Genomic DNA, 14713 nt, shown 5'->3' on the forward strand with positions numbered 1-14713 from the left:
ATATTTGATTGTTGGATGAAGTCCTGCTTCGTATATTTAATCCAGGGTAATAACAAAATTACTAATTCATGGTTGCATTTCTATTAGACGTCATACATTACAAATCATACTTTTTATACGCAGTAATGAGCTAGTAAAACTTATAGTTTAGTCTCTATATTTTTATCTCATATATTCATATAAAAAGATGTGTTATGATTGCCACTGATACGTATGTTTTCAGACCAAAGGATTTATCGCACCGCTGATAAATTATCCCGTAGGGGGATAGTAAATTTCATAGGGGGTTCATGACGCGTAAATGGTGACGTCATCTATTAATGTTTTTGTGTTTCATTGTTTATTTTTCAACAAAACGCAGCATAAAAAGTCCAGCGTGCGAGAAATTCGTTATACGATTAACTACTGACCCCTTACAAACCATAAAGGGTGAATAAAATCAATAGGGGATTCGTAGGGTGTCAGTAACGAACCATATAACTTATATTATAGGGTTATTAAGGATTTATAGGGTTATTATATTAATGGTAATAATGACTTGGATGGAGAGTTGTCTCATTGACACTCATATCACATCTTCCTTTATCTATTAACGTTTGACCATTAGCTAAAGACGTTACCACAGTCATACACAAACCTGTATATGTAAAATATTAACAACCCATAGTGTGATTGTTTCGAAAGGAGGCCCCTCGTTGGGATGATAAAATAATCAGGTAATCACATGTTTTTGCCAATATAATCACAAAATAATTAATCATGTTTAAACAAGATAATCAAATGATAAAAGATTGAGTCTTGATTAAAACAAAATCAAATAATCATGAAATATTTCGTTTGGTAATCAAATAATAACTATAAATACAGTCAAGTAATCACCTAATCAAAACAATCACGAGCAGGCTCTAAAAGCTGCTGTAAAGTTGCTGCACAGTAATTGGTTTTACAAGTAGCAATCATATATTTTGGCTAAAAGTTTGTTTTTCGACGCTCCTTAACCATTTTAAGATGTGAATGAAGATATGAAGCAGATTTTAAAGAGAAGCGAAAGATCTCAGAAGGACATTCAAAGTTATTAACTTGATGTTGAACTTTGATATTGCTGTAAATGGACATCATTAATATAACTGAAAGTGAAGTTAATGAATAATAATTATTGTAGTTTTTGTTCTTTCTTTTTGAAAATTTACTGTTTGAACTCTGATTCGTATAAATATCGTTATAAACAGCCCTCAAATCCTCGTACGGGCTTAACAATTGAAACTGGTGTTGGAGGGTAAGAAGGTAAATTTATTTATGGAATATGGGTCATGGGACTTTTTTTAGTATGCTTCTATTACCATTATGCAAAAGTATCTAAAAAAATGGTTCTTGGTTGTAGGAATATTTTGATGGTTCTTTGTTGTAGAAATATTTTGAAAGTATCTTCCTATCCTCCAACATCTATTTTAATTGAAAAGCTAAGAAAGTACGAACAATTTTTTTTAAATCCAATCAAGGTGTTAGTTTCCAAACCTATGGTAGGAATTAAAGGATTTAATTTCAATTGCGTTGTCGAAAACCAATTTTGGAAAAATGAGTTTTAAAGACATATGTTTGTTAATTGAATATACATCAGCTGCTTATCATTGCTGTGATCCCCTCTGTCTCTGTTATCTAAAAGTGTATTAGCATTATGTCGAAACTTTACAATTTACATTTGAGAATTTTAGTACATCCTTCAGAATTGGTCAAATCTATGACATTCCTCATACTATTTCAACAGTAAAAGCAGCAGTATAAGACAAACAAATGAGACAACCAATATAAACCGCTGTTTTTTATGAATTGTTTCAATGCAAACTCGCAGGCAACAATACATAAATGTTTTTTGGGGGGCTTCTGTTTGTACATTTTTTATAAGCAAATTTCTTGCAGTGTATAAAATAGTTTTTAATCCTTGGTATGCTTACACTAGCATCCATACTCAATTAAAGTTTAGGAAAACAGCTCTTATTGGTATATTAAATAAGAACTTTGGGAGATGAGGTATGATTGGCAATGAGTCAGTTACATAGTTAAAGCTCACTAATAAATACGAATTCTAATAGTTGATGCCAAGTACGGTTATAGCAATCTAAACCAAGTGGTACGTGGTAGAAAAACTTAATTGTTTTGAGTATTTATTTCATAATCTTATTAACAGTTAATTATAAACAGTTGATCACTTGTCGCTGTTACAAATGGAGGGAGCGTACACCAGTGCATCTACTTCAATTCCTAAAAGTTGTTATCACGGACATTGCACTGTCTGCCCCGATTTTTTTTACTAGTTAATAATATACGAAAAAAATCAAAATGCTATATCTATCACCACAAAATGTCTATGTTAAGCCAATATAGCAATGAGAAAGACTAGTATATTCATGTTCTAATTTATTGTTGGTACTTTCTTATTTATATAATTTTTTGATGCAAATAAAACAACAAAAAAGAGTGATTTATTGCTAAAAAACCAGAACAACAAAAAAGATTACGTTATAAATGGCTGTATAAAAACCACAAACACCATCAACAATGCTGTTAAATCATATTTATATCTCAAGAAAAAGATAATGTATTATGTGCTCAAAGAGATGTTTTATGCAATTATGTGGTTTATATGTTGTAATGTACTATTATCTTATTTGTTAATGTGTTAATCTGTCTTTAGTGTTCTTGCGTTCATTTGTACTGTATTTCTTTCACGTAAAGGTGTCATTTAAATTTAATTAAGCGGTATTTTTTAAAATTCCAATATAAGCGAGATGTTTGGCTAGTAATAGCACCAGGTTCACCCACTTTTTTGTTTTGAAAATGTCCTGTCTTAAGTCACTAATATGGCAGTTGTTATCAAATAGTTTGTTTCTATGTAATATTGGCGTTTGTTTTTGTTACAGCTGAGTGTTTTGTATTTCTGTTGTGTTCTTCTTACAGTTGAAGTGTTTCCCTCGGTTTAAGCTTGTAAGCCGGATTTGTTTTCGTTTAATATATCTATAAAAAGTTTCACATTAGTTCAAAATACTCTCTATCAAGTTACAAAAACTATATTCGAACTATACTTGAACCATATTAATGTAAAATCCTTTTTATAATCTTTTTTTACTTTGATTACGGCTTACATTACATGCTATGGCTTTGTTATTTCTTACTGATGAATGGGTAATTTTTAATATGGCTGTAATATAACATGATAATGTTTCAAAATTTGATGATCTAACATTGCATGATTTGTTCGCATTATTATTTAATGCAGTTCAGATATTTATTGATTAGGCAAAAACAAAACACACGTGACCATTCAGAAAACACTAGTTCTATTTTAGAACCGATGTCAATGCCGTTTTTTTTAATGTACCTCGAATGAGAGCAGCTATCTATAGAATAAAAGTTAAAATAAAATTAGAGTTATTTATAATAGTTATTTTTCTTCTTGTTCTTCTTTCTTTTTCTTCTATCTAGTATTATCAAATGAATTATTCGGACGAATTTTGATTAGGTCTACCGGTGATTTTTAATTTATGCGAACATTCAAATTCTCTTATGTCTTCAAATGTAAATAAAATTAACGATGCAGTAAAAGTTTAACATCTTTTTAAGAACTTTATAAATATTCATGATTAATACATAACCTTGAATCCTTAACACTTCCGATTTTTATTTTCATTTTTTTCTTTTTTATTCTGTCATTTTAACCAATAGATTAAGATTTTGCTACGACAATCCATTTTACTTAATTTTAAATGCAATTTTTTGTTATATTCATACGTGATTATATACATCAGGTAATGTTGTGCATGTTGTATTGTTGAGCAGTAAGTCCAGTTACGTAATAAATCGTAGAAGGTAAGTCTGTCTGCATGTATGCTTGATAGGTAACGAGATGTCAAGCCAGCACTTTCACATTGGCTACATACGAATTAAACTACCACAACTATGAGCTGGAGTTGGGTTTTTCAAGAGTTCATAATACTCTAGCATGTGTGTGAAGGTATAGTAAAGTAAACTAATTAAAAAAATATATGATAAAATCATCAACGATACTTCACTGATTATTTTGTTGATTAGACGACTGTTATGCTTTATATTGCGTTTATATTGGTCAATTTTTGTGGATGTCTTATTTTTACAGATGATAGTATCAATGATAATTCATTTCAATAAAGAAGTGCTGTCTGTGGGAATTTGATAACCCAAAGAACGTTACCTCAAACAGAGCTGTCATTGACACAGTTTATGTAAGAATAAAAAGAATCAAAGATATCTCGCTTATAATTAATTTGGTACGCCAAACGTTTGTTTCGTCGCAAAAGACTCCTCAATTTCTCTCGAATAAAAAAAAAACAGGATCATGTTGAATGGTTGAAGTGCATGTTTTGTCGAATACAGAACGGGTTTTTTTTCTGTGATGAAATATCATTATTACTGCGAATAATTAATTTATTTATAAATATTACAATATAAAATCAATTATAATCAATATCAACACATAAGTGCTGACTACTAGACAGGCGACACTTTCACCAGAAGTGACATCTACCCATTGGTTGTAACAAAAACTTCTCCAAGTCACCAGACTGAACATTGTGAGATTCAGACATGCAGTTTGTCTAAATGATTTCTCTGTGTAGTTATTTAGCTTATTTTCAAGTTATTTGTTATACGCTGAGACATTCAGAATGAATTAAATTAATAGTATGCAAAAAGGTTATAAATATGTTTTGAAACGCGTGTTATTGTTTTTATAAAAATGAAGATGTGGTATGATTGACAATGAGACGATTCTTCACAAGAAATAAAATGATACAGACATTAACAACTATAGATAACCATAAAGTCTTCAACAATGAGCAAAGCCCAAACCGCATAGTTAGCTGTAAAAGTAAAATCACAAAAATACGTACTGAACGCCAAGGAAAATTCAAAAAGGAAAGTCCCCAATCAAATGGCAAAATCAAAAGTTCAAACACATCAAACGAATGGATAACAACTGTCATATTCCTGACTTGGTACAGGCATTGTCTTATGTAGAAAATGGTGGATTGGACCTGTTTTATAGCTAGCTAAACCTCTCACTTGTATGACAGTCGCATCAAATTCCGTTATATTGTCACCGATGCGTGACCAAAACAAACAGACACAATAGGTAAAAATGTCAAAAATAGGGGTACAGCAGTCAACATTGTGTTATCATCTTAATCACAATAAAAACAACAAATGTAACAAAGAAGCACAAAAAGGCATACATCAAATTTAACATCCTCGTTTTGCTTATATTTTAATTACCTATGTAAAATGCACACATAAAGGATGGAGGGTTTTAAGTCCCCGAGGGTATCACCAGCCCAGTAGTCAGCACTTCGGTGTTGACATGAATATCAATTATATGGTCATTTTTATAAATTTTCTGTTTACAAAACCTTGAATTTTTCGAAAAACTAAGGATTTTCTTACCCCAGGAGTAGATTACCTTAGCCGTATTTGGCACAACTTTTTGGAATTTTGGATCCTCAATGCTCTTCAACTTTGTATTGATTTGGCTTTTTAACTATTTTGATCTGAGCGTCACTGATGAGTCTTATGTAGACGAAACGCGCGTCTGGCGTATAAAATTATAATCCTGGTACTTTTGATAACTATTTACACCACTGGGTCGATGCCACTGCTGGTGGACGTTTCGTCCCCGAGGGTATCACCAGCCCAGTAGTCAGCACTTCGGTGTTGACATGAATATCAATTATATGGTCATTTTTATAAATTTTCTGTTTACAAAACCTTAAATTTTTCGAAAAACTAAGGATTTTCTTACCCCAGAAGTAGATTACCTTAGCCGTATTTGGCACAACTTTTTGGAATTTTGGATCCTCAATGCTCTTCAACTTTGTATTGATTTGGCTTTTTAACTATTTTGATCTGAGAGTCACTGATGAGTCTTATGTAGACGAAACGCGCGTCTGGCGTATAAAATTATAATCCTGGTACTTTTGATAACTATTTACACCACTGGGTCGATGCCACTGCTGGTGGACGTTTCGTCCCCGAGGGTATCACCAGCCCAGTAGTCAGCACTTCGGTGTTGACATGAATATCAATTATATGGTCATTTTTATAAATTTTCTGTTTACAAAACCTTGAATTTTTCGAAAAACTAAGGTTTTTCTTACCCCAGGAGTAGATTACCTTAGCCGTATTTGGCACAACTTTTTGGAATTTTGGATCCTCAATGCTCTTCAACTTTGTATTGATTTGGCTTTTTAACTATTTTGATCTGAGAGTCACTGATGAGTCTTATGTAGACGAAACGCGCGTCTGGCGTATAAAATTATAATCCTGGTACTTTTGATAACTATTTACACCACTGGGTCGATGCCACTGCTGGTGGACGTTTCGTCCCCGAGGGTATCACCAGACCAGTAGTCAGCACTTCGGTGTTGACATGAATATCAATTATATGGTCATTTTTATAAATTTTCTGTTTACAAAACCTTGAATTTTTCGAAAAACTAAGGATTTTCTTACCCCAGGAGTAGATTACCTTAGCCGTATTTGGCACAACTTTTTGGAATTTTGGATCCTCTATGCTCTTCAACTTTGTATTGATTTGGCTTTTTAACTATTTTGATCTGAGCGTCACTGATGAGTCTTATGTAGACGAAACGCGCGTCTGGCGTATAAAATTATAATCCTGGTACTTTTGATAACTATTAAGTACTTGTGTAAAATTGCGCGTTTGAAATTGGCACAGGTAGACATGGAATAATTTTGTCGTTCAAAGTATGACGGGATACATAAATACAGTCACCTAAAATAGATATAACAAAAACAGACTTAACAGTAAAAGTAATAATAATAAATAGAATAATTTTGTCATTCAAAGTATGACAAGATACAAAGTTACAGAGTCACATTATAAAATAATTTTGTTGTTCAAAGTATGATGGGATACATAAGCAGTAAACGGACAAGAAGTCACAGGACAAAAAGTCACAGGACATAAAGTCACAAATTTGGTAGGACAAAATTCACAGGACAAAAAGTCACAAATAATATGTTGACAATAGTTTGAATATATAAGAGAAATATCTTGAAATATTTACTTTTTAATACATATATACATATTACAATTCAGGAAATGTGTCATTATACTTACAAAATGAAGATTTATTTTATTTTAATCATGCAAAAGAAAGATTTCTTGGCATTATGAAGCTATTTAAGCGCTGAGCCACTTTGACATTTTGTTTTCTTAACAATTATTTGATTTACTTTGATATTTTTTGGATAAGTTTTGTTTACAAAGTTAGATTTTATACAATAGTTCAAGAGAAATACAAAAGTATTTTTTAGAAATAAGCGTTTTTTATTCAAAGAAAGGTAAAAAAAAATGAATTGTGACTTTTTGTCCTGTGACTTTTTGTCCGTGACTTTTTGTCTCCGACTTTTTGTCCTGTGACTTTCTGTCTTACATTCACATAAGCACAGAGTTACGTCATAAGGATATCTCAAATAGCAGACTTAACAGTAAAAGTAATATTAATAAAGACAAATAAAAGAATAATATAATACGTTATTTAGATGATAAACAACGTCAGTACGCAAAATCTATACTTCAAGACCATCGTGTATTATTTGTGAAGTTGATACGGAATATTTATCAACAGGTTCTTGGTACCTTCCGAGGAACTTTTTTTTTAGAAAAAGGCCCCAAAATGACAATTGTAAAACAATTGAAATGAAAAAACTAACCGTCTAATTTCTGTTAAAAAAATATACGAAATAAATTCAATTGTACAACCATATACTTCTAAATAAATAAAGTAGTACATTACATGCATCATTAAAATTTACTGTTACTAGATAAAAGATGACTGGAAGCATAAACTATTCATTTTCTTACAAAACTAAAATTTTTATTTTAGCAACCACAAGAAGACGCAATGAGGTATACGGTGTTGATGGTGTTCATTCTAATTATAATTACAGGTAATAACACATGAATATTTGCACGATTCATTCAGACCTTAACAGCGAACGATAAGCAATTGTTTGCATTAATTTATAACCGGTAATGTCACGTTACAACATCTTCAATCACTTGAACAATAGTTTTGCTTTGTATTTAACTGTTCAACATTTCTTTTCCCTCGTTTTAGTTTTATCAAGATAAGTCCTCGTTATCATTGATATCACTTTTGAATTAAACCGATTTTCGATGAATCATAACATCATTGGCATTAGAGTAACAAATATGTCTTGAGTTATATGTATTCCGATTTTATAAATAAACTCATCATAGATACCAGGACTAAATTCTGTATATACGCAAGACGTATAAGATATTACAAATATTTCTACAAAAATACAGCTAAATCAATGAAATACAGTAAATAATAAACTCTGCAAAACATGTAGTACCTAGCAATTACTGTGATCAATATACAATCTATTTTACTACACATCTAATAATTTTATTGTTTGCTTCGAAACAAGGTGGAACTTATAAATACAACACCTAAAAAAACTGTCAACAAACTGTTAAAACATTAATATTCATGATCTGATATTTTATATCTATGTACTACTATGTCTTTTGGTTATAACTTGTGTTAAAAACGTTTTTTTTTTCTTTTGCTAAAAGATAATGTGCTGTCTCTCAAAAATCTGTCAAAAATGAACCTGTAATGAAGAAATGCAAGTTATATTCTTCTTCTATATTACATTTATAATAATCCTCAAAATATTTCCATGTTAATAGTTACTGTAGGAATAATACACTGAAACAGTTTTTATCTGAAAATTGTGACATTTTATATGCTAAAATATTGTAGAGCTTATTTTTAAGATCTATGGCTTCAACTTGTTAATTTCGTCATCTCAATCTATCCTTACATATATTGATTTTACTCTTGAAGTTTTTGGTCTTTGAAACTTGTTGTCCGTCTTTTGGAATATGCACGTTTTTTACATTTAAAGTCTGCAATCCAGTTTAACTGAACAATACACTTTTCTAAAATAAAACTTCACGTTCCAACTCTTTATCAAAATATAAACCAATTTACCAGTGAACCAGTTTTAGAAGAACAAGCTGTTGTTGCAATACTTAGTGTCAATGTTTCCCCAGCCAATCTAATACATGTATCTAAAAAGTGATAGGTAGATGTTCCTAACTCTGCTCCTGCTTTTATCCAATTTGAAATCAATTTTGAATGATGATCTGGTATTGTTCACTTGATTGGGCCCTTGTAAGCTATGTTTTGATAAAATCCGTCTATAAAAAGTCTTCACATCTTATATAAGAAAGTTATTTCTACTATTTTTTTTCCCAATTTTTAAATGTTAAATTTGCTTAAAAGCTTATGTTTGATATTTATACTTCACGTCAATGGCAAATTGAATATAGATAACTGACTTTAAAGACTTGTAGTTCAGTTGCTATTGTTTGTTGGTTTGTGTCATTTTAATTTTCGGTCATTGTGTTTAACATAAATCATGCAGTCTTTTTCTAATTTCAATTATTTTACACTAAAAATATGTGGCGACATTTTTTAGCTTAGTTCGGATTGCGCAGTTTATTTGTATCAAATTTCTAAAAAATTACAAAATTTTCAGAAGTCTATTTTGCTAATCTCCTTATTGTCGATTTAATTTTATTCTCATGACTTTTACGTGCTACAACGTTTCGAATACATTTCTTTGTTGTTTTTTTCAAATTTCGAACTGAAGTAATTAAAACAAATCTATCTTTGGCGAAACACAAAACCTGGATACCACATACTTACTATTGAAATAATTAATAACCAACAAAAAAGTTAAAGGCTACAGTATTCATTAGTTAATACCGATGTGTATTTGTCTTCAGATTTTTCAATTAGCATAATTTTACTTTTAGATATTGTATGTTCTCAACAATCATGTGTATGCATACAGGTTTTTGATCCAGTGTGTTCTATATTCGGTGAGACGTTCAGTAATGAGTGTACTTTGAATTGTGCGTAAGTATTTTCCTCTAAACGTACGATTTATCATATTCGTTAAAGACCAATCACTTATTATTTAATTTCATTTAAGATTTAATAAAAACTGTACCTCATTCAAACTGTAAAATAGGCAAAGTAGTACTATATACTAATACACCTATAGTTGCTGGATATCACTAATTATCGTTATTATACGAAATTTTCCTTTGATCTTACTGACTGATATTTTTATAAATTGTATATAATATAAATTGAAATGTCACAATATTTATTGACAATCTCTTCAACGATTTTTGTACTGTTTTGTTATTGTCACTGAAAAAATGATTGTTCTATTAATTTGACGTTTTTAGAAAGTAACTAAATTAGTTTTCTTTTAGTCATATATTCTGTAAATTAAAAAAAACAATCGCAGAAAGGGAATGTAGTGAGAAAACAGTTGTTGCTTATTAAATGGATATTCACAATGACATGCAGTTTAAATGATCTGGTTGTTTTCAAAATTTCTAGAATGATCACTTGATGTAATGTACTAGTAACCTTAGCTGGTTTAATAGTTAGATCACATACATATCCCAGCAAACATGTTTCTGTTAACTTTTAAAAATGTAATAATTAGTGTTCCTTTAATCCAGTTTGAGTTGAAGGTAATTCCCTTTGGTTACCATTATCGATGTCCAACTGATAACATTTCTCATTAGACAAAAAAGAAAATTCATGTTGATGCGAATCGTTTTTTCTAAAGACTAGCAGTCAATATAACAAATCGGGTGTGCTTCATTTTTAAGAAAGGTGTACGCTTTGTCTTTTAACATGTCAGATTAGAAAATAACTGTCCGACTCAAATACGCTAATGAAAAACTATTTATACTAAAAACACAGCTTTATTTTTTGATATTCTTGTTCAAACCTAAATCCAGGTTTCTACATTCACAAATAGTGTGTGTAAAGGAGTAGGTTCAGTAAGACCCCTTTTTGGCCCCAAAATATAGCAGTTTTACAAAATAGTTAAAATGTAAACTTTTAGTTATTTGTTGAACAGTAGAATGCTTCTGCTACATAAATATGGGCTGTTTTTGACAATACAATCCACATATATCCTGTACTAGCACCATTAAGTCAAGCTAAATTACTGAAATCTTCATAATTCCAGCATTTTAATTAAATTTTAGACGATTTTCGTGTAAAACGAAAGTGGCCGCATTCGTGTTCATCCTTAATATTGAAATGTAAGTTGTATTTGATGATAATACATAACATATATAAAGGTTGAGGATGAACACGGATGCGGCCACTTCCATTTTTACCAAAAACCATCTGAAAAGTGACATTTTTTGGCATATTTGGTAAATTTTCATATTTGAGCTTGAATCGGATCGTTTTTAATGCCAAAATCAGTTAAAATCTTTCACATAAACTAATTAATTCAAATAAAATAGACACTTAAGTGTTTAAAAAGTGGTCAGAATCTTTCGTCAGATGAACCTGAAATTTGAGGCCAAAATCGGTCCTTACCGGACCTACTCCTTTCACAGCTAAACTTTTTAACATAATTCTGCAAGCATTAGTAAGTACAAACATTACAGTTGATTTTTCTTTTACATTGCAATATAACGTTTAATATAGTTACAGCATGACGGATTTGACAAGAAAATTCTATTTCATGCATCTGAATGAACTTATCTGCTAGAGTATAGAATAGAGTTTACTACCTTTAAAAATTCTTTTACAAGTACAAATAATTTGATTAATTTGTTATTCTTTTTTCAGTGGTCAAATACTTGCGTGCCGTAGGGAATGTCCATGTTAGTTTTAACAACAAAAAGACAAGGGTAAGTTAGAATGACATAGAATGGAGTTTAAAAGATTGTGCTGCATTGCAGGTTTAAATAATAAATATAAGGTACCAAATCAAACAGCGTCAACATAATATGAAGATTCGGTATAATAGATGACAACACTAAAAAGAGAACGAATCAAAATGATAAAAGGAAAGACGTGTACGAGCAGCAAACATTTATACTTAATTTTGGCCAGTATAATCTACAAAAAAAATTGTAAGTGATACATCTTTTCGAGTATAAATTTAACATGAAAAAATACGATCAGCCCACTTTTTAAAATCTTTGCATTTTAAGATTAAGCCGTATTAAAGTACATAAGATTAAATTTTGATTCTCTTGTGTGCAATTAATTAAAGCTTTCAGATATCTGAAATAATACATTTGAATACTGCTTTCCATACAATCTTATTGTCTTTTCATAGAACAGATTAACACTGTAAAAGGAAAGCATTGTCGCATTTGAGGAAATGTGTTTCAATGTTTGGGATGAACAACAGCTTTACAAAATATATAAATCCGCACAACACGTCTTATCGATATTTATGCACAGGGATTAAAATTCATAATACAATAAGAATATGAAGAAATTGATCTGTTTTTTCAAGGTAAATTAAATGTTATACGGGTAACAGAGAGATAGAGTCCCAAGTAGTAAAGTTGAAATCATCCCTTCGTACGTTCTACGGATTACATCACGTTGGAGTTGGTTGACCGTTTAAGAATATCCGTCTCACAGAAGATAACGTATTTGTTCCAAATGTCATTAATACCACATTTCAACATCGCCTGCATGCGAAGTTTATATCTTCCAATTGATACAATATCCCGGGGCTTGTACTTCCTATCATTATTGGTTTGTTAGAGGGTTGCGGAAGCTATTTAACAAAGATTTCCAAATGGTCAAGTTGAAATCATCGCTTCGTAAATTTTACGAACGCCATCATGAATTTGTTTACCGTTATGGAATAACAGATTATAGCGGATATGATCCTTACGCGTAACTATAATCCAGTTCCCATTTTCGCTAATGTGACCTCTCGAATAAGACTATTTCCTGGTTTGTTTTCGATTTTAGACATGGTGTTGTCAGTTTATGTTCGACATATGAGTCTGAATGGTACATTTTGCCTCTCTTAATATAAATCTGATATTTTATTGCAAGGTGTTTTAGGCAGATCATTTTAAAATTATAAAAAATATACTTTCAAACAATCTATTAGTATATATATAAATATACTGTAATTATTTTGCATTTCTATTTCAGCATGTCCAGCTCCAAATGATACTGAAACATATATGAAAGAAATTAAAAAAATAAAAATAAAAACTGTTTACATGATATAATTAGTTATCAAAGGTACCAGGATTATAATTTAGTACGCCAGACGCGCGTTTCGTCTTCATAAGACACATCAGTGACGCTCGGATCAAAATATTTATAAAGCCAAACAAGTACAACGTTGAAGAGCATTGAAAATGATTTGATATTGAATGTATTATTATAACATCACAAGTTACATACTTCAGGAATAGATTATCTTAGCTGTATTTGACAAAATGTTTAGGAATTTTGGTCTTGAATGCTCTTCAATTTCGTACTTTATTTGGCCTTTTTAACTTTTTTGGAATCGAGCGTCACTGATGGGTCTTTTGTAGACGAAACGCGCGTCTGGCGTAAACACCAATTTAAACTTGGTATCTATGATGAGTTTACTTATGTAAAACTTCGTATAAAATTTAGTTTAAAGAATTTTTATCTACAACTTCAGAACATTGAATCCATACTTCAACAACATCGTGGCACCTGGTCTTTAATCAATCACCTTTTAAATGTACATTTATACATGATATTCAATGTATAACTGGTCAAATGTTTTACTGTAAATAATAAATGTGTTTTTAAAAATAAAACATAGAAAATATCAAACAAAATCACAGTTACTTATATCATATAAAGAATACTAAACTAGCTAGGGAACACTTATTCAAAGATCAAAGATTCCAAATTTTATTCATTTTTTAATGTATAAAACCATGACACAATTTACAACGCCATAGCAAAAAACAAACGGACTTAGCATCAAAAACCTTACATATACCGAATTTTTCTCGAGAGTTAAGGATGGGTAAGAAGATGCTGATCCACATGATCATGACATTTCTAAATCGGTGAAGACACATTCGTGGAAAAGACGACGGAATAGAAGTGACGACTGCATATACTTATCTGTCGTCAGCTGTGAATGAAATATTTCATAACGACGCATAAACTCCTAGGAAAATTCAAAACGAAAAGTCCCTAATCAAATGCCAAAATCAATTGACAAAATACATCAAACGAATGGACAACAACTGTCGTATTCCTGACTTGGAACATGCATTTTCAAATGTTGAAAATGGTGGATTGAACCTGGTTTTATAGCGCTAAACCTCTCACTTGTATGACAATCGCATCAAATTCTATCATTTTTACAACGATGCGTGAACAAAACAGATATACTAGGTAAAATAGTCAAAATATGAGTACAGCAGTCATCACTGTGTCAAAATCTCAAAACAAACATTAACAAAAAAGCACAAAAAACATCTATCAAATGCATTGCTTCACGTGCTTGACGCCATAGAATGTAAACGTCACATATGAAGATATATAAAATAATTTTGCCGTTCAATGTTTTTGTCTAAAAAATGTAGTTTCAAATGGGGAATGGTGATATGCATGATTAAAAGATCAAAAGAATGTTAGAACTTATTTCAGAAATAGACCGAATATTAAAATTATCCAGAAGTTCTTTATAATTTTAAAGAATCCACATATTGCTAATATCCCTACGCGAGTAACATACGTTTGTCGTTGAAAGTATTTTCAACTTT

General features: G+C 30.7%; 1 protein-coding gene across 3 annotated transcripts; it reads left to right on the forward strand.

Annotated features, from left to right (window-relative positions):
• Positions 1 to 3817: 3817 nt before the first annotated feature.
• On the forward strand, positions 3818 to 13171 carry LOC143078431 (insoluble matrix shell protein 6-like). Of its 3 annotated transcripts, none has more exons than XM_076253298.1 (5): positions 3818 to 3864; positions 7938 to 8001; positions 9908 to 10010; positions 11766 to 11827; positions 13104 to 13171. In XM_076253298.1, exons 2-4 carry the CDS (start codon positions 7956 to 7958, stop codon positions 11803 to 11805), a joined length of 189 nt encoding a protein of 62 aa, XP_076109413.1. In that variant the 5' UTR covers positions 3818 to 3864; positions 7938 to 7955; the 3' UTR covers positions 11806 to 11827; positions 13104 to 13171. The 3 variants fall into 3 exon arrangements, with proteins under 3 accessions (XP_076109413.1, XP_076109412.1, XP_076109414.1); XM_076253297.1 differs by lacking the exon at positions 3818 to 3864 and adding an exon at positions 3886 to 4009; XM_076253299.1 differs by lacking the exon at positions 3818 to 3864 and adding an exon at positions 4163 to 4256.
• The last annotated feature ends 1542 nt before the right edge of the window (positions 13172 to 14713 follow it).

Source organism: Mytilus galloprovincialis, chromosome 6 (assembly GCF_965363235.1).
Source record: "Mytilus galloprovincialis chromosome 6, xbMytGall1.hap1.1, whole genome shotgun sequence".
In the NCBI taxonomy this organism is placed as follows: Eukaryota; Metazoa; Mollusca; class Bivalvia; order Mytilida; family Mytilidae; genus Mytilus; species Mytilus galloprovincialis.